General features: G+C 36.4%; 1 protein-coding gene across 4 annotated transcripts in view; it reads left to right on the top strand.

Annotated features, from left to right (window-relative positions):
* LOC115213925 (kinesin-like protein KIF3B) overlaps nt 1–26,763 on the top strand; it is a 90,730-nt gene that overhangs the window by 8,567 nt on the left and 55,400 nt on the right. For all 4 annotated transcript variants that reach the window (XR_005000144.1, XM_036504941.1, XM_029782919.2 and 1 more), the window contains exons 2-5: nt 821–890; nt 6,090–6,169; nt 24,280–24,387; nt 26,082–26,206. Coding sequence is in view for 3 of the 4 variants with exons in the window: in XM_036504941.1 (XP_036360834.1) it covers nt 888–890; nt 6,090–6,169; nt 24,280–24,387; nt 26,082–26,206 (316 nt within the window). In the remaining variant the exon portion in view is untranslated. The remainder of the gene's footprint in view (nt 1–820; nt 891–6,089; nt 6,170–24,279; nt 24,388–26,081; nt 26,207–26,763) is intronic.

Genomic DNA, 26,763 nt, shown 5'->3' with positions numbered 1-26,763 from the left:
GGCTCTTCCTAATCCTGACTTCTTTACTGGCTGTACTGGGTGCTTGTTTTTTCCCTTTTTTTCCATGGCACTGGCACAAGTGAGGTCACCATGTAGTTTGCATGTAAGTAGAATTATAATGGAGAGAAAAATGGTAAAATTTACAGAGATGTTGCTAAAATCAGCTGCTAGACAAAGCAGTTGACCATTTTAAGGAGACCTCATTATATTGATCTATAATGTTTAACCTCAAGACCAGTGGTTCTCAATCAAGGTCCATATAACCCTTGGTGGGTCATGTAAGATTTTATTGTTAAAATTTATGTGCAACAAGCTGGTTATATTTCTACAAAACAAAATATTTTGAATTTCTTTTATACAATTCCTAATAATATTTAATCCTAAAAATATAATAGTTTTTAGACATCAAATGACTATGAGACCTCTACTTTCTTGTATAAAATAGGAATTAAAGGGGTTCATAGGCAAAAAATAATTGAGAACCACTGTCCTAGGTAGTCATTTGTTATAGTGTGACCGTGGTTTGCTCTGCTTAAGCAGACCAATGTAGCAAAGGTTTCCAATTAGATATTCCAGGATGATCTACATTTCTAGCACCATGTCTAACATTTATCATTGACATATGATCAGCATTGTCTTCATTATTTAGTTTGCATAAGCATCACAGTTACAACCATGCTGGTGCACTGCTTGCATTGCAGCATAAGGGGAATCTAATTTGATCTGTGGTTGAAATATTTTATCTATACATTTCCTTATAATGATGTATGAAGATGTATTTTCTAACCTGTAATTTTTTTTTGTCTATTTTCTATTGCAGGATTATGTATTGCAACTGTGATTCTATACTGCGATAACATTCTAATTGAAAGACTCCATCCAACAAAATGGTGAATATTTATTCTTCATTTTCAGTTATCCATCTTTTACAATTGTTTTGGAAAAGGTAGATACAGCCATCTTCATAAAGAAGATTGGGGTTTGGTGATACATGATAAATTTAGTAGAATAATTAAGGAGCATTTAGTAGTTCCTTGCATGCTAGATTTAGCAGAATAATTAAGGAGTACTTGATGGCTCCACATTAGAGTTTAAAATTGTTCTGATGTCCACTTTTCATCATCATCATTTAACATCCACATCCCATGGTAGTATGGGTTGGACAGTTTGACAGGATCCGGTGGGTCAGTGGACTGCATTGTACTCCAGTGTCTGCTTTGGCATGACCTCTACAACGTGATGCTCTTCCTTACACTGTCCACTTTACAGCATGTCCTGGATGCATTTTTGTGCCACCAACACTAGTGAGATTGCCAAGGAGCTATGAACCCCAACTGAAGTGGGACTAAAGTATGGTGTAAGGGCACAGAGCAGGTTTCTTGCTATAGAGGAGCCACTTGACTTCTCACATTAAGAAGAAAGGGTGAGAGTGATTGGGTGGAGTTGGAAAAAGATAAAATAATAGTAATGCCGTGACTAAAAACCAGATGTGTTAGGAAAAATTATTAATTGAACTATTGATAATCAGCTAAGCCATATCTGTTTTATTGAATACTTTGCATAAAACAATTATAATTCTTACCTACTATGATGATTTTCCTAGCAGATCATTACAGCAAACTTTATCAAGAATAGACCTTGCAATCCAAAGACTTGTTACCCTGTGAAAGATTTGTTTAACTTGGTAAGGCCAAACAGCAAATCAGGCAGTCATGAACAGAAGAAGAGTAAGAATAGGAAATGGAACATGTATGACAAACTAGTAGAGTATTAGAAAGGATAATAACCTTGTAATAGAATTTGAATAGCCGTGTCTGAGAGTATCTAAATGCAGAAACTTGATGCGTAGGAGTGGCTGTGTGGTAAGTAGCTTGCTTACTAACCACATGGTTCTGGATTCAGTCCCACTGCATGGCACCTTGGGCAAGTGTCTTCTACTATAGCCTCGGGCCGACCAGAAACTGAAAGAAGCCCATCGTATATATGTGTATATATATATATATATATATATATATATATATATGTTTGTGTGTCTGTGTTTGTCCCCCCAACATCGCTTGACAACCGATGCTGGTGTGTTTGCATCCCCGTAAGTTAGCAGTTTGGCTAAAGAAACCAATAGAATAAGTACTAGGCTTACAAAGAATAAGTCCTGGGGTCGACTTGCTCGACTAAAGATGGTGCTCCAGCATGGCCACAGTCAAATGACTGAAACTTGTAAAAGAAAAGGCAAAAAAAAGACTATTATTGTCCACCATAGCTCCATAGATTCATCCCCAGTGATATTTTGGAAATGTTATTCACATTAATGGATTACAGATCTCTGTGAAAATAACAACACAATTTAAATTCAAAATGCTAACATTAATTTCATCATTAATTTATCAAAAATGTTTTTAATTTTGTTACACTAATTAAAATTAAGCTATTATATCTAACCTTTTAGTTACCATATTTCTGTTAAAATATCTTGCTTTTGTTTCAGTTAATTTTGAAAATAATGAAGAATTTAGTAGGATAACTTTGTCTTTAAGTTGGTGTTTGTAACATAAGTTATCATGAAATTTTGATTGGAGGTTCTAATTTAGATCACTTTAAAACAGGAAGTTTGTATCGTAGAACTAGGGTTAGTCTCAAGTGGGTTGGTATCAAAAGGGTTTATTAGACTGTTTATTTTAATTAATTTAGCAAAATAACAAGCTGGCCTTCATGCCGATGGCGCGTTAAGCACACCATTCGATCGTGATCATTACCGCGTCCCCTTACTAGCACTTGTCCTGGTAGCATGTGAAACATTCGAGCGAGGTCGTTGCCAGTGCCACTGGACTGGCTCCTGTGCAGGTGGCACGTAAAAAGCACCATATGGGCGTGGCTGTTTCCAGCACCACCAAACTTGCCCTCGTGCTGGTGGCACGTAAAAGCACCCACTACACTCTCAGAGTGGTTGGCGTTAGGAAGTACATCCAATTGTAGAAACTCTGCCAGATCAGATTGGAGTCTGGTTCGTCAGACCTCAGTCAAATCGTCCAACCCATGCTAGCATGGAAAGCGGACGTTAAATGATGGTGATGATATCACTTCTCCAGAACATTCAGCGATGGTGTTTAGTGTTGATGAGGAAGATGATTCACTATTTCTGTGAGTCTTTTCAATAAGATGGACAGATGCAATGTACTGCACTTAATGACTTCGTTACTTTGAAACTACTGACCTAAAATATATCACATTTCTGATGTAAATACTAACTGTGGTTCAGAGACCTAACTGGGAAAAGTATGTCAAATTATAGCATTTTAAAGATCTTTTATGCTGCCAACTACAGAACTAATTGGTGGCAGTGATATTTTCAGTGCCAATAGTGTTTTTAATAAAAATCTATGATGAGCTAAAACTTATTATGTAACTGTAATAGAAGGCAGTGAGCTGGCAGAATCAGTGGCTCTTTGCATTCTGAGTTCAAACACTGCTATAGTTAACTTTGCTTTCCGTTTTCTCCTGATTGATGAAATAAAGTACCAGTCAAGTACTGGGAATTATGTAATTGACTTGCCCCACCTCCTGCTAAAATTGCTGGCTTTGTGCCAAAATTTGAAACAATTTAGCCATAAGTTCATCCAGAAATTGAACAAATTCACACTCAAAGTGGTTGGCATTTGGAAGGGCATCCAACTATAAAAATGATGCCAAAACTAACATCGCCTCTGCTAGTGCCATGTAAAAAGCACTGAGTCCACTCAGAGTGGTTTGTGTTAGGAAGGGCATCCAGCTGTAAAAACCCAACAATATGGCCTTAGGTTCAGTTCCGTTGCACAGCACTTTATATAAGTGTCTTCTACTATAACCTTGGGCCAACCTAAGCCTTGTAAGTGGATTTGGTAGATGAAAACTGAAAGAAGCTCATGATAAAATTTACCTAGAACTTAAAGATGTTTGCAATTAAATCTTTAAAAAGTACCATAATTTTACATAATGATATAGATATATATATATATATGCCCACCTACCTGCTCTCCTGCTTGCCAGCATGGAAAGCATATGTTACAGGAGGAGGAGGTAGGGCGGCAAAGCCAATGAACAACCCATTCTTCCGCACAAAACCAATAAAAAAAAAAGCATTTGTTATCTCTGTGAGCTCAAGCCTAAAACCATTACATAATGATTACAAATATTGTATCTGATAGCCACTCCTTCTCAATAGCTTTTGATTTGAGCATAAGCTTTAGCTATCTTATTGATCTCCACAACAGTATATATACTTTTTTGAATTATTTCCTAAAAGAGAAAATAACAAAAACATCTGCAATTTAGAAATAGGAGAAAACGTATTATAATATAAAAGTATGTGTTGTTTTTGCTGATGTAAAATGCATTAAAATAAAACACAGTAAAATAATTATTATTGTTATTAATTACAGGTTTATAGGACACTAAATTGGCAAAATCGTTAGAACATTAGGGTGCTAAAGTAGCTGGATCATTATAGCACTTGATGATCTGAGCACAAATCAAGTATTAGGAGCAGTGCTATCAACTGACACCTTCTACTCAAAAACTGCTGGCCCTGTGCCTAAACCAGAAACAGCAGAGATCAGATCTTATTGGTATCAGTTTTACCGTTCCTTTGAATTGCTAAAATGCAAATCACTATACACTGATGTCATTTTAGCTGGTTATCATGACATCAATAACGACTTTAACCCTTTTGTTTCCAACCCAGCTGAAACCGGCTCGCTCTGAGTATAAATGTCCTGTTTTCATAAGTTTTGAATTAAAATCTTCCACCAAACCTTAGTCACAATTTATGTTCTTAACACTAGCTGAATGATGACTAAGTTATTTTACTAAATTCTTTGTTTTGTTTAAAGTAACTGAAAGAAACACAGAGCATCTCAAAATAAATACAGTAAGGAAAGGGTTAAGCATTTCATGATAAAACAAAGAATCTAAACCTCCAACTAGGTGTACTGCTGAGAGTTAATATTGCCATTATCATCATCTTTTAACATCCATGCTGACATAAGTTAGACAGTTTTATAGGATCCAACAGGCCAGAGGACTTCATCATGCTCCTGTGGTATCTACAACTAGATGCACTTGCTAATGCCTACCACTTAAAAGAGTGTACTGGGTCCTTTTTTTTTCCATGGCACCAACACCAGTGAGGTTTCCTTATAGCTTACATGATTTTAGATCTCCTTTACCCAAGTGGGACAATAGTAGGGAGGGTGGCAGTTTTATGTTAGATAATGGGGAGGTTAAAATATGCAAAATGAAACAGGAACAGATTTCTTAATGTAGAGGGGATGCATGGCTAATTACATTGTACAAGAGTGGGTGGGAGTAATCGGGGTGGAGCTAGACAGATAAAGACGGTGGTTGCAATGTGTCAGGGGGTGATCCATAAGGATCAATATATAGTCTATTATTACTGCATTTTGTAGAAGTGTTGTTGGTTTGATGTGAAACATCCTTTTAATATTCCTTAGTCATCGATGGCATCCATGCATGACAGCTTAAATATTTCCATCAAAGTAATTCTTCCTCTGGTTGGATTTGATGAAAGTTCCATCTACCATGTGAAAGGAAGATTCACTTACCACTATTAATGTTATAAGAGCATGAATAAATGTTATTTCTGTTAATTAAAACCTAACTGGAATTTAATAATACTTGAATATACTATATAGAGTTCTGTCTTTTTATGTGTGTGTGTGTTTTAATTAAATGAAGATCATATTTTATCTTTTTTGTAATGACATCTTTAATGAAAAAATAAAGTATTGAAAAATAGTACATACATTGGTTAAAAATCTGCTTTAGAACCATGGTTAAAAGATAGCTATGATTTCCCCCACCTGATGTCTTTTACATATTTAAGTACCCCACTTGTAATGTAAAAGCAAGAGGCTGGTTAATATATGAGGTTTGAAGTCTGGTATTTTCAAGAAGTTTTGTTCTGTTGATATATATTTGATGTTTTCAGCTGAACTGTTTTTCTGCAGGTCATTATAAATGTATTCTCTAATTAAACTATATATGTATAATGGGAACTGGTTCAATTTGTCAATTTAAAATTTGTTTGCTTTCAGTCCAAATCTGCGGAGTCTGTGAAGGTTGTTGTGAGGTGTCGCCCCATTAATGACAAAGAAATCTCTGATGGCCATGAAAGGTCAGTATAAGTGTACTTAACTCCTGAAATTCAAGTGAATTCACCTGGAATGGGAAATAAAGTTACATAAACTTATGCTAATTTGGGGTAAATTTTAGATAAATGTTTAATGAATTCATCAATGGTTGAAGATGGCACACTTACATTGCTATTGGTGGTTTCATATATCTCTCGTTTCATCTAGTACTCTGACTATTTCCTATTCTATTTACTTGTATTTCCTGCTTCTTCAATGATGATACAGTAGAAGACGTCTGAATAAATGAAAACTGTCTAAACAGTTGTTTGATTAGCACACATGCTAACATTTTAAAACAGGAAGGACAGTGTCATCATAGATATAGAGAAAGGCAGAATGAGGAAAGTTGTAATAACTTTGGTCGAATATTTACTAAAAACAAAGCTAAACAATTGAAATGAGTGTAGACTAGTTCATGATCCATTGTTAATTTATGGCAGTATTTTGTTCCTGGGTTTCTGCAGCCAGTTTTGATTCCTGCTTAAAATGACCTTGCTATGTTAATACTTTGGGAAAGGCATAAATGTCAACGGTTTCTATTTCTTGACTGTCATTAAATCTAAAATCTGATACTATGATTTGTGGGAAACTAGAATTTAGATGTATGTAAATAGAAAAACAGAAAGCTGGAGATTTACTTTTTTTTTTCTCCTTTGCCAAGTAATTGAGAAGCCCGGAATGTTTAAAGTTGTAAGATTATGTTCTCATGTGACTCTGGAGCAAAAGCATGTCTAAAATATCCTGGGGCACATACTATCAGTCAGTGTGAAAAGAAAGAAGTATGGAAATGTCATGATAATAAAAAAAATGCTAACTGGAATAACAGAAACCCTATCTCTAATATAATGAACATAGGATATATATTTTAGAATTCAGTGATAAAAGGAGTGGAGGAAATTCTCAGGTCTCTTAGGGATTAATTGGTAAAATGCAGAAAGCATCATGGTTTGTTGGTATTATATCTCACAGTCATTTATCTTATCATGTTGCCTAGCAAGGTTTTATCTCTAACAACTGGCACACCAGCAGCAGTAGCAGCATTTGCTGTAATAGAAAGGCTGATGGAAATTAGGGAATTAAATAATGCTAATGGTTCGAGGCTTTAAAGCAAAGCTAATGCAGAACAGAAGAATGTTGGGTGAGATGCAGTTTTGGTTTGTATGATAACATGGAACTATATTTCTCTGGTAAGACAACAAAGAAGAGCAGAATTTATTCAAGAACAAAAACTTTGTTTTGGTTTTTCTCTTATTTATTTATTTATCTAATTTTTTTTTGTTTTTGAACAAAAGATATTTTCAATTAAAGTCTTGTTTTCTTTTGTTACGGGGTAGTCAGATGTCAAAAGATTTGTAAAAATTTTGATCATGTATAAAGATTCTGTAATTCTATCGGCATGGGTGTGTCTGTGTGGTGAGAAGCTACATGGTTCTGGGTTCAGTCCCACTGTGTGGGATCTTGTACTTTAGCCTTGAGCCGACCAAAGCCTTGTGAGTGAACTTGGTGGATGGAAACGGAAAGACACCCATTGTGTATGTATGTATATATATATATATATATATATCTTTGTGTCCCCATAACTTAGTGGCTCAGCAAAAGAGACCGATAGAATAAGTCCTAAGCTTACAACAAATAAGTCCTGGAGTCAATTTGTGCGACTAAAACTCTTGAAGGTGGTGCTCCAGCATGGCCGTAGTCAAATGACTGAAACAAGTAAAAGAAAAATGAAAGAAAAGAAAAACCAAGGTTGGCAATGAACTCTGTGAGGAATTTAATGGACAGCTACCTGCAATGACTTTGTGCTTGCCTTCTTTATCAAAACCCTTGAACAGCAATCCTTCTGGATCCATTCCCTGCCCACACACTTTCTGAGACCCAATCTTCAAAAAGCAATTCCATGAAGGAGTTACTTTGTAGTTACACAACATGCTAAAAATAGTAGTCAAATAACCCTCATATCACACCCTACTACCTTAGGGAAAGAAAGATGCATTCAGTGATGCTGTCCTTAATATCCTATGGCTGAAAAAAAAAAAGACTTGGTAAACACTTTTAATCATAGGTTTGCTCAGTCATGAATTTCCTGGGGTTAAACAAGAACACACGAATATAGAAGCTAACCATCACCTACATCCTCTTACCAGGTGTAGAAGAACCTACAAAAGCTATGGAAAGTGGCCTTTCTTCATAAACTTACATGCAAAAAGAAAGCTACAAATAACAGTTTTGCATTAATTTAATGTCGAATTTGAATTTAGAATTCAAATTCTACTGCCAGTCCTCAATTGTTTCCAAGCAAATTAATAATTCCTCTGTCTGTCAAGCAACAAACAATCCAGATGTGACTATGTGGAAAACTAGCACCAAATCTACATTGCTTGTGTGAACAGTAAGGTAGCTTTTGCTTGCAATCAGTAAATGCACATAAAGAAGAGTGAGGTGGGGAGGAAGGAAATATGAATTCATTCACACAGTGTATGTGAGAGAGAGAGGTGTATATCATCATCGTCACCATTTAATATCCATGTTCCATGTTGGCTTGGATTGGACAGTTTGACAGGATCCAATGGGTCCAAGGACTGTATTGTACTCCAGTGTCTGTTCTGGCATGGTTTCTATGGCCAGATGCCCTTCCTAATGTCAACTAAGTTACACTGTGTACTGGGCAGTTGAATGACATTTTGTGGTAGCTTATATATATATGTGTGTGTGTGTGTGTGTATATATATATATATATATATACACACACACACATATATATATAAGCTATGTGTGTGTGTGGTGTGTGTACTTAGATACAGGAGACCAAGAGTGTACGTACACTGCTATATGTATATATAAAAAGTCAAAACCAAAAAAAAATGGAACAAAAACATAACAAGCGACAATAAAACATTCAAACAGTAGGTGATACAAAAACGGACAGGAAAAAACAAGGACAGGTCATTCAGAGCTTTCTGTCTTCAGTCGAGAAGCAGATCGTCTTTGCAGTTTCAGCCAGTTAATCTCAAAACTGTTCTAATCTGACTGGCCCCAAGGAAATCTATGCTAAGAGCACTAGATTCTTTGGAAGAAAGCAAGCGAATCTATATTTATGTGTGTGTGTGTGTATATTGCCTTCCCTATCCCACCCCCACCACCAATACTGGATATCTCTATCTTCTCACCATCTACACCAGATATCTCTCTCTCTCCTCCCTCCACCATTTCCTGGTGTCTCTTCTTTCAAACCCTCCTCCTCACTGGCTGTTCCCTATATACTAACTGCACTCCTTCTCTCTCTCTTTCTTCTGGGACAAATGCAACTAGCTCAGCTATCTTTCGTTTCATTCTGTCTACAAATTTGTCATCACCATTACCAGATGTCTCTCCTCTCAATCCCCCTGCTCACCAGTACTGTTCTCTATATTACCTGCATGCTCTCTCTCTCTCTCTCCTGGGACAAATGCAACTAGGTTAGCTGCCCACCTACTTAACCAACTATCTTTCATTTTGTTCCATCTAGAAATAGGCCAACAACTACCCAGTAATTTTCCATGCGCATATCAAGTCAAGGAGAAAGTTAATGGGCTGTATGTGTGTGCTTGTGTGTATGTATGGATGAGCTTGTTTCCTCTCTTTCCTGTCTGCAACACCTCCCTCACTGATGGTACCCTCCATCATACCTGCAATCCCTTTTCCTGGACAAACGCAACCAGTTTAGCTGACTCCCTACTTAATCTAACACTGGAATATCCATATTTGCAATACTGCTTAAACTTACAGTTTTTTGGGGGGGTTTTTTATGGCATAATGCTTATACTTACAACACCGATAACGCATACTCCTACTTCCAGTAGGGACAACATTCTTAACATGCTTGAATGTTTGACTGATGTCAGGTCGGAAGTGAGAACATGTGAAGCATACCTAAAAAACGAACATGACAACTTTACTCTTCTTTTCAGGCACTGAATAACATCTCCCCTCCCCAAGCCTCACCCCACATTCCTTTCCCAGTTTTCAGAGTTGGCACTGTCAATGTAGGCACACTGAAAGATAGGTCTAGTGAGATTGTAGAGATGCTTGAAAGGAGACGTGTCGATGTATGCTGCATACAAAAGGTAAGATGGAGAGGAGCTTCAGCTAGGGTCCTCACAGGCAAGGCACATAGGTATAAAATTTTCTGGCAAGGCACATAGGTATAAAATCTTCTGGCAAGGTAACATGGATGGAGTAGTGGGTGTAGGCATACTTCTTGTGGAGAATGGGTGGATAAGGTCATATAGGTTGTCAGGATATGCGATAGGTCATAGAGTTTGTCAGGGTATTCCTAACTACATAGTTGATAGCTTCCACTATCTAGGTGCCATGCTTGAGGAGACCTATTGAGTCAAGTACATCAAAATCAAATGGAAATTATAGTTGTGATCCCCATGCCAGTGGCATGTAAAAAGCATCATCTGAACATGGCCGATGCCAGCGTCGCCTTGACTGGCTTCCATGCTGGTAACACGTAAAAAAGCACCCACTACACTGAGTGGTTGGCATTAGGAAGGGCATCCAGCTGTAGAAACACTGCCAGATCAGACTGGAGCCTGGTGCAGCCTCTTGGCTTTCCAGACCCCAGTCGAACCACCCAACCCATACCAGCATGGAAAACAGATGTTAAACGATGATGATATATATATATATATATATGCTGTTGTGTCTGGGGAGAGTCATTTTCTTTTTGTGCCTTATAATTTAACACACTCACCAGTAAAATTTGCACTTTTTGTTTTTATTTTCCTAAAATTTTCATTGCATCTTGCAACCTTTTCAGTAGCCTTGACTATTGGAAAGGTTGCAAGACGCAACAAAAATTTTAGGAAAATAAAAATAAGAAATAATTGGAAATTTTACCGGTGAGTGTGTTAAATTATAAGGCACAAAAAGAAAATTACTCTCCCCAGACACAACAGCATATGCTTCAACACACACTCAAATAAAGAATCTTGCAAACGAAATATATATATATACACACATATCCTCATCATAATCCATTTTCCATACTGGCATATGTTGGACAGCTTCACAGGAATTGGCAATGCCAGGGACCTCACCAGGTTCCATAGTCTGTTTTGGTTTGGTTTCTGCAGCTGGTAGCCCTTCCTAACACCAACCTCTTTACAGAGTATACTGGGTGCTTTTTTATGTGGCGTCATCAGCAATGCTTTTTATGTGACACCATCACTGGTGCTTTTTATGTGGCACTATATCTCTATTCATGTGCATACATATACACTCACTAGGCTTCTTTAGTTTCCATCTACCAATTTCATTAGAAAGTATTGATCAATCTTTGGCTATAAAAGAGTACATCAGCTGACAGCATGCCCACGGTGGAACCAAACCTGTAACCATGTAGTGAACTTCTAAGCCACACAGCTATGCCTTAGCCTGGAAACTGTGTGAAGCCTGTTGCATAGGCATTCAGTTGAGTGAATAACTGAATGCTTCTCAGAGAAACTAACAGAGGATCCCTCGTAGCTGTAAACACTAACAAGGTCAGTCTGACTTGCTTATGTGTCAACTAGTAAGACTGATATTAATTACGCTGCCACTTGATTTGTTGTTGAACAAGCTGAGACAAGTGTTGTTTAAGAAAAACAAAAAGGAAAACTCTTGGTCTAACACTTCATATTAAAAGAGCTTATGTCTTTCCTTAAATTTGCAACTTAATTATTAACTGAGTGCTAACTATGTACTATATTTAGCTAAATTTTATGAGAAGGTAAAGAACACACTTGAACTAAAGGCGCAACAGTGATTATTGCAGAATTTGAAATCTTCACCTTATGCTAGCATCTGTCTGGCAATTTTTAACTTTAATGTAGCAATTAGTAGTGGGTTTTTTTTTCTTTTCATATATATATATATATATATATATTTGTAAGTTTACTGTGATGCCTTGTCCAGTTATGGTATCTTAGCAGTAGAAATGGTATTGAGTCTTTGATGAGCTATTAAAACCTCAACATTTTAAGGGAAGGAAAATGTGAAGTGTCGATGGTCATACCTTTCCCAGTGATATTGATGATAGATTAGAGGTTGGTCGTTGCAGTAGGTGAGACAGACAGGGAAAACAGCAAATGTGAGCTGAGTCAAAGCAGTATTGGGTAGTTAATCTTTGGATTTTAAATTGTTTTGTGTGTGGATGCATGCTGAAAATGATAACCAGCCAACTGCTAGTGCAGCTCTCTCTCTCTCTCTCTCTCTGTCTCTCCCTCCTCCCTCCCTCTCTCTCTCTCTTAGGTAGGTAGGAAAATTGAAAGAATACTTGTCTGCATTTTATGGTCACCCAAAATAATTATCAGATGTTCAGTGCATGTTACCAAATCATTATTATGATTTTGGTAAGTAAGCAGTGTGATGGTTGAGTGTCATACTCTGATTTTCATATTAGGTTGGTAATGTTTAGGATGTTTTATATGACTTTTGAAGGTGTGCAAAAGAAGGTGATGGGTCACTTTGATATTAATTTAACTGGATTTTTGTTTGGCTTTAAGGGTGATGATTTTTTTTTTTTTTACCAGTTTCTTGGTACAGCAGAATCATCACTGTTGATGTGTGTGTGTGTGCTGGTGTGTCTCCTTGCCTTGACATCATGCAATAACTGTAAAGGAGTGTTACCATCATATAAGTGTTGGTCATCTCCGGTCATTTATGGAAACAATATCTGGTCATAGGGAAATATTACTTTACTTGGAAACTGATGAGGATTGATGACAGAAAGAGCAACCTGCCATAAAAAAATTTACCTCAACAAATTCTGTCCTACCTCTGTATGCACAAAAAGGTGGGTGTTAAAGTGGTGATGGTAGCATTGCTACCACCACCACTTTATTGACAACCGTCAATGCTACCACCACCACTTTAACACCCACCTTTAACACTTTTGTTGACTGTATTATACTGCACTGTGTTGGTGATTTGTAATGTTGTTGAGTTCTTGTAGCTATTGTGTCTGTGCTGTTGTATCAACAATAAAAGTCTGTTTCATAGAAGTTATACAAGTTTAGCTCAAGGTATTTAGGTTACATGTGGAGGAATGAAGTTTTATATTATGTACATAGGAGTCTAGTTTGTTTAGTTATTGAAGTACCAGCTGGTTGATTGTTAATTTACAAAAGCATGACATACTTGAGCTTTGGGTAAGCCTGCCGGTCTGAAATAATTTTGTCAGCATATGCTGTAATTGTATGGTCTGGCAAGCAACTTTGAATCCAAGAGATGTGCAACAGATGGAAACTATTGGTAAGTAGCCAAGCCAGCAAGTCCTTATGTCAGGCATGGTCGAAGATTTTGCTCCTGTCAAATACAAAAACATTGCTCTTTCCTTGAGGACCATTGGTTAGTGACATAGTTGTGTAGGACATTAGTAGATCTGGCTCTATCCATGACAGCTATGTTGTGGTCAATGAGTAAAAGAGAATCAAAGTGATGATGAAACTTACTGATTAGGAACCGAAGTCTTGAATGTCAAATGCAGCTCATTGGAAATCTTTAATCTATGTCATTGACCAGAGAAACAGCAGTAAGACTTTACTTCCATATAATGGTAAAGACAATGAAACCATTAAGCAAGGACTCTCCACATAATTGCTTAACCTGCTAGAAATAGTTCTCCTCAAATCACACACATCTTTTTTTAAAAAATGATTGGATGGTCATAGCTGGAATACATTGATCATAATTCTTAGTCGCAGTTAATTTTAAGCTAAACAAGATCAGCAACTAAAACAAAACAAAAAAAAATGCAGTACAGCATTTAGTTACCCATTTTAACTTTCTGTATTGAAATTCCACCAAGCTCAACTTTGCTTTGTATTTTTCTTGGACTGATTAAATTGATGACCTGTTGCTTCGATTGACTACATCATTCTTTTATGAAATTGGTTATTGAGCCAATGTAAACATAATAAAAAAAAGAGTAGTGTGAAATATGCTGTCAAACCTGTTGTGCTAGCCTTGAAGGTATCACTTTAGTTCAGCCAAATTAGGAATTTTAAGCTTGTTAAATGGGTGAGGAAAAGGAATAACTGTTTACCTTACAGAGTATGTTCGAGTAATTAGCTTTTGCATTGATAGAAAAGTCTTGTTGCCTGCACGGGCTCAAATTTTTACAGCTGCTTGATTAAAATCAATACTGTATTTCTTGAAGTTAATATTCTCCCAACCACTCACCATGAATCTAAAAAGCTAATCTAAATGAGGAATATTGATTCATTTTAATTTGGTTTTTTTTTTTTTGGCAACTAGTGCATGTCTTCTTTGGGGGTTTTTTGTTTTGTTTGTTGGGGGGGGGGAAGATATACAGTCATTTAACTTGGCATCAGTGTATTACTGGTATTTACCTCTGAGTGACGAATGTCAGAGTTTACTGCAATATAATTTAGCCATAATGATGATGAAGGATCGTTAGCCACTACACACATTTTTTTCTCTCCTTGTTTTGTCTGTGTCCCTTTCTGTAGAAGAATGTAGGCTCGAAACGTAAAAGACTTTTTCTATTCCTGAGCGTTATACTAATACATCTGTTTGTTTTGTACACCACCTGTCTTTGTCTTTTGTTTTTTTCATAAACTCTCCCTCTTAAAAATAAACATTTAGTTTGATGCTTTGTTGCACTTAACATCAACAAAGACTCCAACTATTTTTTGACATGAGAACCTCTTGGCTACACTATCTACAAAATAAATGTATATGTTCTGTTTATAGTACATTTTGCATCAAAGGTCATCATTATTATCATCATTATTTAGTGCCATGTAAAAAGCACCCAGCATACTCCATAAAGTGATCGGTGTTGGGAAGGGCATCAAGCCATAAAAACCCTGCCAAAACAGGCACAGCAGCCTGGAGTAGTCTTCTACCTGGCTGGCTCCTGTCAACCGTCCTACCCATGCATGCATGGAAAACAAACAAGTTCAACATTGTCTTTCATCCTTGTGGGATCAATAAAATAAGTACCTGTTGAGTACTAGGGCCAATGTAATTGATGTACTCTCTTCCCTGAAATTGCTGGCCTTGTGCCAAAAATCTGAAACCAATATAATATACATATATATATATATCTCTTATTATAAAAGGCAGATTTTATCTGCCTCCCTTTGGGAGTTATAGAAATCTACAATATAGGATTTCTTCAATTACAATTTACCTAGCATTTTTGAGAGTACAATGCATCGCGTCATGCCAGGTCCAGTTTTTAAAATTTAAACTCCAATTAAGCAAAATTTACAGAAAACTCACATTCTGGTGTGTGTGTCAAATGCTTTTCTTAGTCTGGTTTACACCACACGCAAACGCACACACACAGTGGGCAACGAATAAAATGAAACTAATTCACTTACTGTAGTGAGTGATTCTTTCACTCTGCCTCCCACTTCCTCTTTCCACACATAGACACGCAAATATATAAATAAAATTGTAAGCTAACGTGAGTGTGTGTGTGTGTGTGTGCACGCGTGTGTGTGTGCACGCGTGTGTGTGTGCACGGGTGTGTGTGTGTGCGTGTGCGTGAGTGTGTGACAGGAAAGTTTTTTACGACGAATATAACACCTATATCCAAGTAGCAGAAAGATAAGACAGTAAGGTGTGATTTGAGGGAGATTTGGCTGCTATTTCTACCATGTCTAGCTGCCATGTAGGGGTCTCCCTCATAGGCTCATACATACATATATACATAGATAAGACAGTAAGGTGTGATTTGGGGGAAATTTGGCTGCTATTTCTACCAGGTCTACCTACCATGTAGAGGTCCCCCTCATTGGCTCATATATATATACATACATAAGACAGTAAGGTGTGATTTGAGGGAGATTTGGCTGCTATTTCTACCAGGTCTGTTAGGCCTTCTCATGTAAACTCAAGCTTTCTCATGCCTTGAACATAAGACCAAAGCAGAGAATGTATTCTTTTATTCTTCTGCTTTTTCCAGCCATTGGTCTGTGGCCATGCTGGGGCAATGCCTTGAAGAATTGTAGTTTAATGAATCAAATCCAGTTTTATTTTTGTAAGCATTGTACTTATTCTATCTGTTTCCTTTGTCAAACCACTAGGTGACAGGGATGTAAACAAACCAACATTCGTTGTCAAGCAGTGGTGGAGGACAATCACAAGCACAGACACGCACACACACACACACATACATGCATACACATATACACACATACATACATACATACATATATATTAAGGTATGTAGAAAAATACAACATGGACAAGAACGTATAACTCATAGAAGACGATACAATAAACATGGACAGGACATTCGAACCCCTCAGTCTTCAGTCAAGAACCGGATCATCGTAGTAATTTCGGCTGATTAATCTTGAGATTACTAGATCACGGCCAGCCCTCCAAGAAAAACTAAGCTGGAAGCGTAGATTTCCTTGCAGCGTGGAAGGTGTTTGTAAGCCATTTAAGAAACACACAAAAACCATTACATTCACTTCAACATTTAAATTTAATTTGCCAAAATATTTTCGTCGCTTTCAGACCGCGACCTGTTCACTGACAAAAATATCGTGCTAACAGGTCGCGGTCTCAAAGCGACGAAAATATTTTGACAAATTAAATTTAAATGTTGAAGTGAATCTAACGGTTTTTGTGTGTTTCTTAAATGGCTTATAAACACCTTCAACACTGCAACTGTTTTCGTTCCAGCACACGATCTCAGATCAAGTCACTTGCTATGCAAGTACATCTCTGTAACTATATATATATATATATGTATATTGGTAAAAACAGTAAGATAACAAAAGAAAGAAAGATACCTCAATATTATGTAAATAGAGGAAATCTTTATATATAAAAGTGAGGTTGTGTGTCTGTCTCCTACGATTTAGATTCCTAACTACTCCCACATTTTGCGGTGCAGTTTAACCAAAACCGGGTATCTTATAGTCGTGATTCATATAGAGACCGTCTGGGTATTAGCGTGTGTCTACAATGAGTCTATGATTTAAAAAAAAATTTACCATCAATTTTTCCCATTTTTAATCCATTTTTGACATATATAAGGGAAGTAACTCTCTTAAATTTATTATTAAATCTCAGAACGTAAAAAGCTACAGTAACACCCCTCCCCCTTTGTGGTTAGCCATATTGAGATGGCTATTATACTTTACATCTCTAAAAATGCTTATATAATTATTTCCCTTACAAACCCGAGCAACGCCGGGCGATACTGCTAGTATATATATATATATATATATATCATACACACACACACGGTCATAATGATAGTGCATGCATATACAGCTGCGTGCGTGCGCACCTACACGCAAGTACTGTCCAAATCCCCGACCAATCACATACAGCTAGCTGGCATTCAATTGGCGTATCAAGTTTTGGGCATTTTGATTGGGTTTTGGATAGAAAATTCACAAAAAAGTCACTTCTATTGATTTTTTAATGACTTTGCAGGGTGACTGTGGAAATATAAAGATGTGCACGACCACCCTTGGACAGTTTTGAATGACCATAGAAAGTGCGAGCTCTCTAACTGAAAAATTGTGGATTTGTATAAAGGACACGCACACAGACATTTTGCCGTTTATATATAGAGAGATAACTGAGAAATATGGACGTTCAAGAAATTGTGTGAGATCCATTCATAAAGCAATTTGTCCATTATTTCCAACTAATACAACCCTATGTGCAGTCAATCAACCTACTAGAAGTAACAGCCAGCTGTTCCTGGAATTTCACTCTTCTATTTTAAAATGGAAAACACATTGGGTAATACTCTCCTAGGTATATATCTTAAAAGAAAAAAGGTGGGATTGTCATGGTTAAAACACTTTTTGATCATAGATCTGCTTAATGTTAGTAATGCCCTGTGTTAAACAAGAACTCCAGCTCTTATCCAAGTTTACCCAGCAATGTCATTCAGGCTGGCAAATTGGGTAGTGAGCAGGCAGAAGGTAATCTCTTATTATAAAAGGCAGATTTTATCTGCCTCCTTTTGTCTCTTATAGAAATCTACAATATAGGATTTCTTCAATTACAATTTACCTAGCATTTTTAAGAGTAGAATAAATCGGGTCGTGCCAGGTCCAGTTTTTAAAATTTCAACCCCAATTAAGCAAAATTTAGAGAAAACTCACATTGTGGTGTGTAAGTCAAGTGCTTTTCTTAGTGTGGGCTACAGCACACGCACACACACACACACACAAAAACGGAGCGATCTGCTTCACTCACGCTATCACCCTAATTTCTACTCCTTTCTCTTTGCAAGTGTGCAACGATTAAAGTGAAACTATTTCTATAAAACGAGAGAAGTTTACCTTAAACCACTACTCAAAAAAAAAAAAAACAGAAACAAATAAATACATAATGATTTACTCCTCACACAATTTCTTCAATTACAGTTTACCTATGATTTTTACAAGTACTTCCATTCGGTCATGCCATACAAAATTTCTTTCAATTTCACCCCCAATTAAGACAAAATTCGAGAAAACTCAATATTTTAACATTTCACTCCAAAAGCATTGATGTACATGTGTGCGTGCGTGAGTGTGTGCGTGTGTGTTTGATGGGATGTGCGACACAGAAAGTGTGGTGTGTAAGTGAAGTGCTTTTGTTAGTGTGTGTAAAGAGACAGAGAGAGTAATGTTGTGCTGTGTACCTAAAGCACGCGCGCACACACACACAAGCGGAGCGCGAACTTCAAAAGAACTTTGCGCGCTATCTATCTGGTTTGCCATTCCTCACGCATACACATACATATATGACAGTGACAAACACAAACGTTTCAAACAACTACATACAAACACTCAAACAGACACACACGTGTGTGTTTGTTATTAGTAAAAAAGGCGCCAAACACAACTCACTTCTCATTCGAACACATTTGCAAAAACACACCGACGGTCGGATTGCCATAACAATACAGAAAAGGTAAATTGGTTTTTAATTTACTTTCTGTCGTTAAATTTTGGTAGTATTAATTGGCGAGCGTACTTCTGTTGTCAATTGTTGACAGAAAGTAATTGTAAGCTAAGAAGGTGTGTGTGTGTGTGTGCATGCACGTGTGTGTGTGTAGGAAGTGAAGGATAAAAATATTGCAAGAAGTGGACAGATGTACATATATACATCCATACATGCATGTGTGTGTGTGTCTATGTATGTGTATTAATGTGTGTGTTATCTCTATATAAAGCTGAAGTTGTCTGTGTGCGCCACGTTTGGTAACCTCCAACTAACACTATCTCCTCCGAGACCCTGCGGCGCAAGTTGACCAAAATTGAGAGTATGATAGAAGAAGGGATGCTCTTCCTTCCGTAGAACATAAAATTCAAATCGGACCATGTTAACACCAAAAATTATTTACATCAAAAAGCTGCTTTTTTCTATGAAAATCCCTATTTTTTACGATTTTTTCACTGTTGTGTCGCCACTTTTCGGTATATTTCGACCAGAAAAATGTTCACAAAATTTTTACTTTTCAAAATTACAATTCCAGCGGGTCGAAACAAACCCGAGCAACGCCGGGCGATACTGCTAGTGTAAAATATTTAAATCTTTCTTTTATCTTTCACTTGTTTCTGTCATTTGACTGTGGCCATGCTGAAGCACTGCCTTAAAGGGTTTCATTGAACAAATCAATCTCAGTACTTATTTTTAAGACTGGTACTCTTTCCATCAACTTCTTTTGTTGAACTCCAAAGTTTCAGGGATATAAACAAACCAACACAAGTTAGCAATGGTGGTGGGGACAAACACAGACACATACATATATACAACAGGCTTCCACACAGTTTCTGTCTTCTAAATTCACTCACAAGGTGTTGGTCGGCCCAGGGCTATAGTGGAAGACATTTACCTAGGGAACCACTAAGGTAATTTTTTCTTTTTCTTTTTTTTTTTGAAATGGAATCTTCCATGCCCGAGTTACCTCATTAGTAAAATTGATAATGAGAAAATAAAATACTATATCTATCTCTATTGTTTGTAGTTTTTCTTTTTCTTATGTGACAGCTAATTGATGTAAATTTGAAGTAAACTACTCAACACAGTTAACAAGACTTGATGGGATAGCTTCACTGTCCCTGTTTGATTCCTATCTGAATCCGTTAATGAAAGTGGCAGCTGGCCAAATTGATAAGGTGCCAGCCTACTGATTGAACATTAGGTTGATGGTGTTTGCATCACTTCACTGTATTTCTGACAAAGATGTTTAACTGCAATAGATATTAACTGATGAAATACAGGTCTGTATTGTAGATAGTAGTCTCTCTCTTCATTTTGGCAGAAGTAAACTTACCTCCTCATGATGCCTATGAGGCATTTGTGAGTTAAATAGCAGAAAAAATTCAACAAAACCCTTATTTGTGAGTTAGATATTTTTGTGTGGTACTGGCAAAGAATAGAATGTGGAACAATGACTGCCTGTTTGGTCAATACTGTAACTCATTTTATTTCACTTCATAACACAAAGGCTTTATATATATATATATATATATATATATATTTAGTTAGAGGAGAGAAAGGTCAACACCTATGAAAGTTAGTGGCTTTGTAGAACCTCTAAGACTTGTAAGAGGGGATGAGGAAGTTATTTTCAGTCTGGATACTGTGGCCCAACTATTTGCTGCAGAGTGGACTTTTTTAACCCTTCGGCATTTAAACTGACCATGTCCAGCCCAGGCTTTCTACCTGTTTTTTTATGTTTAAACCAGCCAGATCCAGCCTTTCACACCTACCCTATAATGTCATTCTAAAAATAAACAATTGCATCATTGAAATCTCAAAGCTATGAGGTAATGCATGATTAATTTGAAACAGTGTGCATAAATAGGCCTTGCATTTAACATGCTGAATGCTAAAGGGTTAAAGACACTTTAGGATCAGGTGGGGGTGTTAAACTGGATTTTGTGAAAAGTAGTGGTTCTTTCAGTGGCTTTCAGACATTTGCCATCTGCCAAATTTCAATTAGATCTTGGTTAACCCAAAACTGGGGCAGAACAAACTTTGCCCAAAGTGTTGTGCAGTGGAATTGAACCCAAAGCCATGCTATTTCAAAACAAACTTGTTAATCATACAGCCTTAACTGTGACCAGTGTAGATGATTCATCATCACCATCATCATTGTCATCATCATCTTAACATCCATTTTTCTGCTCTTGCTTGAGGCAGGTTTTTCTACAACCGGATGCCCTTCTTGTTGCCAACACTCTCCTGTTTCCAAGCAAGGTGATGTTTCTCCCATGGTCAGACATGTTTACTTGGAATATTGCAAATGAGTCACAGCACTTGTGTGATGCTCATTTTCATCTATCACAAAATATCATGACAAGGTGACACAAGCATGTATGCACACACACACACACACACACACACACACACATACAATCAGTGGGATTCTTTCAGTTTCCATCTGCCATATCTACCCACAAGCTTTGGTCAGTCCAAGACTAAAGTAGAAGACACTTGCCCAAGGTGCCACTCAATGGAAGTGAACCCAAAGCCAAGTAAACATCTTAATCATGCAGCCATCTCACATTTCCCCATTTTTCTTTATAAATTTGGTGCTTTATGACTAAACCAATGAAATATCATTATTTAATGCTATCTTATTATGGTAATGAAAGTGGCAGCTAACCAAATTGATATAGTGCCAAGCTATTGGTAGAACAGTTTTTATCGCTTCACTATAACTCCGTAAAAGAGGATTAACTCTTGGCGATGCAATAAATCTCGCAGAAATGTCATAGTTTATGTTTGTCAATTGTTTCGACTCAGCCAGACACTCTTCAATTACAGTCTCACTTTAACCTCACCTCCCTGTGGCATTTACAATTAAATTATCAAGATAGTTAAGTGTTTTTGTTAGGAACACATTGTGATGCTAGTGGGAGATAAATATAGAATATTGCTTCTCAATCACATGGTTTTGAAATAAGTCCCACTGCAAGGTTTCTTGGGCACGTCTCTTCTACTGTAGCCTCAAGCTGTGCAAACCCTTGTAAGTGAATTTGTTGACAGAAACTGAACAAAACCTGTTGAGTGCATTTATATATCTTTCTTTGTGCTTGTGTCTCCTTGTCATGACTGTCAGGGCTGTGGAATCAAAACAAAAAACTTCGACTCTGACTCTTCTACTATTGGCACCTTCGACTCTGACTCCTCTTTATGTAATCAACTGATTGTGATCTACATATCTCATAAAGCATATGCACACGCTTGTACTTTGTGTGGTCCTATTTGTTATAACTGGCTTATATTAAAGAATAAAGATATTGTGAGTTGGAGTCAGTATAGTTTTACTGACTCCAACTCCAGCTACTCCTTAATCTCCTTAATTGTTTCCGACTTCGACTCCACAAATCCAAATCCACAGCCCTGGTTGTAAGCAAGTGTCACAACGTTCAAGCAGTATCTTTCATCTGCAATCTTCCATGTGAGCACATCCAGTCATGGGGAAATATCAACTTTCTTGATGACAGGTACGGGTTGATGACAAGAAAGACATCCAACTATAAAACATCTGTTTCAAAGAATTCTCTCCGATCCATGCAAGCATGGAAAAGTGGACAAAACCAATAATTATGGGGATGATGGTATTTTGGTCAAGTGAATCAACACAAGTTTCCTACTTTAAAGTATGCATTTAATTGGAATATTTGAGGTGGGGGGAGAGCTTTATCTGCACTAAACTCCAACAGCATATCATTTAATGATGCAGACCACACACCACATACAAATTCACAACATATTGTTGTGCATTTTTTTATTTTTCTTGACACTTTTTTTCCTTTCCAGTCTTTCTGTGATATTCTGAAAATTAAATTCTTCAACTCTGGTCCCTTGTACCTAGTGCCCTTTATGGATGCATATGGCTTCTTTTCCAATGAATTTTTGCAGCACTTTGGATAATCTGAAAATCTCTTCTCAATTTATTTAATCCCTTAATGGATCAATTATTTTGATATGGCTTTTTATTTCAGAGCATATTTTTTTTTTCCTTTTTTAATTATACACACTGTGTTAATTGCAAAAAAAGTTTTTTTTATCTTGTTTCCTTTATTTTTTATTATAGAAATTAAAATGTACTTTTACTCATCTAGATTTAAATGAGTTAACTCGGACATGGAAAAAAAAATACATATAACTTATCTTTGATTTTTTATAAGGAAAATTTTTTTTAAATTAGATAGACAGTTTATTTAAAATGATCATTTTTAAAGCAAGGAGTTACACGCAAAGTTATCTTGCAGACATCACACATGTATCTGCATTCTCTTCGAATCTTCTTTCCTTTAGCATCTCTCTTCTCTGCGCATTTTGCACACTGTCTTGTATGGGTCTTTTTCTTATCACTTGGTGGTATTTCCATGGGAAAGTGACCAGCTGGGGCAAATCTTGTTGGATGTAGGATTGATGATGGTCTTCTTGGTTTCATGGGAGGCAATAAGGGCCTATATTTTTCAATAATCTTGGTGATTATTTGCATTCTAAATTTCAGCAGTTTCATAGCAGAAGCTGAAGTTTCCAAAGATGCTTTATACAAAACATAAGCATTCCAGATAGCCAAATCCATCAAATGAAAAAATACTTCTTTTTTTTTTTAACAACACAAGTAAATTCGTGATTGCTCAAAAATGAAACTACACAAAACAAATAAACTCGTTTGAGTGCTAAAATTAAAAGTTAATTTTGACTGAGTATACTTGTCTGGTTCTAAAAAGATACATTTATGATGCACGAGTAAACTCGGGATAATCCTTTAAGGCAGTGCTTTTCAAACTTTTTGCTGGAGCGGAACCCCAAGGAAGCATTCCACTGGCTCGAGGAACCCCTGTGCAATAATTTAATAGTCTTATGCACACATATCTGCACAGGAGAATTAAAAATTATTGTCGATTTTAGCAGTTTTGTAACTTCTTGCGGAACCCCTAGACTGTGCTGGCGGAACCCTAGTTGAAAACCACTGCTTTAGGGGGTTAAAACCTCTTCAGTTTTGTTTTTTTTGTTGTTTTAGATTTTTTTTTAAATTTGCCTTTTATTATTATTTATTCAGTGATATTAAGGTTTCTTATTTACTGTTTTATTGCAGAGTTGTTGACATGTACCCCAACAGGGGAGTCATTGAAATCAGAAACCCAAAATCTGTTCCTGGGGATGTGCATCGGACATTCACATTTGATTCTGTCTATGACTGGACGTGAGTAGTAATGATGTATTTAAATGTTTTATGAAATGTCTAATGTTTCTAGTGAGCATCGAGATAAGACTTATTCATAATAAATTTATTAAGGAATTTAGGAGACCACCTCTTTTCATTCCAGACTTTGAAACATTTACACTGAAGCTCAGAACTGTATCCCTTTGGGAATGTTTGTATTACCAATAGCTTAGTTCTCATTGCAGAATTTAATTCTACTTCTAACTTAACTGTACAAACATTTAATCATGGTAACATGGAGGTAGTCTTATCATCATTCTAAGTATTTATTTCTCTTGACTAGACACAAGGTAAATTTTTGTCGAGTAAGAAAATTAGTTTGTTAAATTGTTAATAAAAAAAAAATATGGCTGGTATATTTTATGAACCTTTCATATAGTAAAGTCAATACCAGTAAGATTTTAACTCTGGTCTTACAAGTGTAAACCGGAAGTGTGAAGGACATTTTGTCTGCCATCTCTGTATTCACTCTATATTCTTTTCAAATATTATAATCAGTTATAGATAATAAATCTGTGGCAAATGTGATATCATGCTGTTGTGGAAAATAGCTTAGCTAAAAATCTTGTTACAATCTGAGCATTGTGTTTCTCTGTGTTAAAAGTATTGTGAAGGGTTATTAAACTAACGTGTAAATTATATTATACTCGCATTGATATTTAGGTACTTTTATCTTCAGTTATCAACCACACTAATAATTACTTTTAACCATTTTAATGCCCGAGACTACTCTTACTAAAGTGTTCATATTTTAATGAAAATTTTATTAAAACATAATATCATAAGATTTTAGTTGGTGAACACCTGTACAATATCTCAAAACAGAAAACCCTTCCAATATCTTGATTATGTTGAAAATTAATTCAAACATATAAGCAGTGTAATCATTAGAAATATAATCACAGAAGAGTTAATAATATAGACTTTCTCTAAAAGTGAAGACAGATGAAGACAGTAGGTTCATGTAAGTTTATCTGATCAGCATTGCTCTATGACAATACCATTTAACAGTCTGATATTTGTCAGCTGAAGAGGGAAACTATATGTGGTTGCTTAACCCTATTGATATCAACTTGCCTAGGATCACTCTTAGTTTAAGATACAAACTTCATACTTTAAGGAAATCCAAATTAAAACCTTCCATCAAAATTTCATGTCAGTTTTTTTTTTATTCCAAGCACCAGCCTAATGGTGGAGGTTATTTGCTAAATTCTTCATTATTTTTCAAAATTAATTGAAACAAATGCATTACATTTCAGAGAAATGTGGTAACAAAAGGATTAATTTGCTTAAAATAGTGAACAAATTTCCCTCAAATTACACTTTATTATCTTTGAAAAGAAAGGGACACATCACATAAAGAAGTTGTATACACTAATTGATAAAAAGCAGGATTATCACAACTGAAAGATTTTTGATCATAGGTCTGCTCAATCAGGATTGGTCAGGGGTTAAACAGCAAGCTGATATTTTTCCTTTTAACAATTTGATGAAACTAGAGGAATATTAAATGATGTTGATTGAGAAAACAGACTACCAAGGTCAAATATGTTGAAATATGTAATTTTAGAATGACTGATCTAGAATGCTATATTTTCATAATACACAGGAATGGCAATGATAAGTTATCGAAATATGCATGACTTAGTTTATTTCATTGGTTCTATTTTCAGTTCTAAGCAACGGGATCTTTATGAGGAAACATTTCGTCCTCTTGTACAATCTGTACTTGAAGGTTTTAATGGAACAATATTTGCTTACGGTCAAACTGGCACTGGAAAGACATTTACTATGCAAGGTATGGCCATTGAAAATTTTATATATTTATGAGGCTCTTTGTACTTTTGTGTGTGTATGTGCTATTAGTTAATCAGAGAGGTAGTACCCGAAGATATTTGCAGGCCTTTCTAAGCCAATATGGTACGATCAATATGGCGCTGAAAGTCAGTTTGAAAATTTGTAGGTCAGCATCTGAAGTTGTTAAGGAGAGAACTTCCAGAGTGTGCAGTTCTGGAATAAAAGAGGACTGAAGTATTTAGTACAATGTTTATGAGGAGAGACAATGTGTTGGATGAAAGGCAAAGTCGACCTCTGCGGAATTTGAACTCAGAACGCAGCGGCGGATGAAATACCTATTTCTTTACTACCCACAAGGGGCTAAACAAAGAGGGGAATGTGAGGTACAAGACCGTTTCTTTATGTGTATTATTTTTGCACTGCTTTTGCAGATTCCCATGACTGTCTGTCGGCATCCAATTCCATTATTACGAATTTGAATTGGGAGCTTGAGTCATAGTGAATCTTTCATTAGCTGATTACACAAACATGGACACCACCGCTATGCATGCGTTGCAA

This window comes from Octopus sinensis, linkage group LG7, assembly GCF_006345805.1.
Source record: "Octopus sinensis linkage group LG7, ASM634580v1, whole genome shotgun sequence".
Taxonomy (NCBI): Eukaryota; Metazoa; Mollusca; class Cephalopoda; order Octopoda; family Octopodidae; genus Octopus; species Octopus sinensis.
The sequence above is the reverse complement of the archived record's forward strand: the minus strand, read 5'-3'. Positions and strand labels throughout refer to the sequence as shown.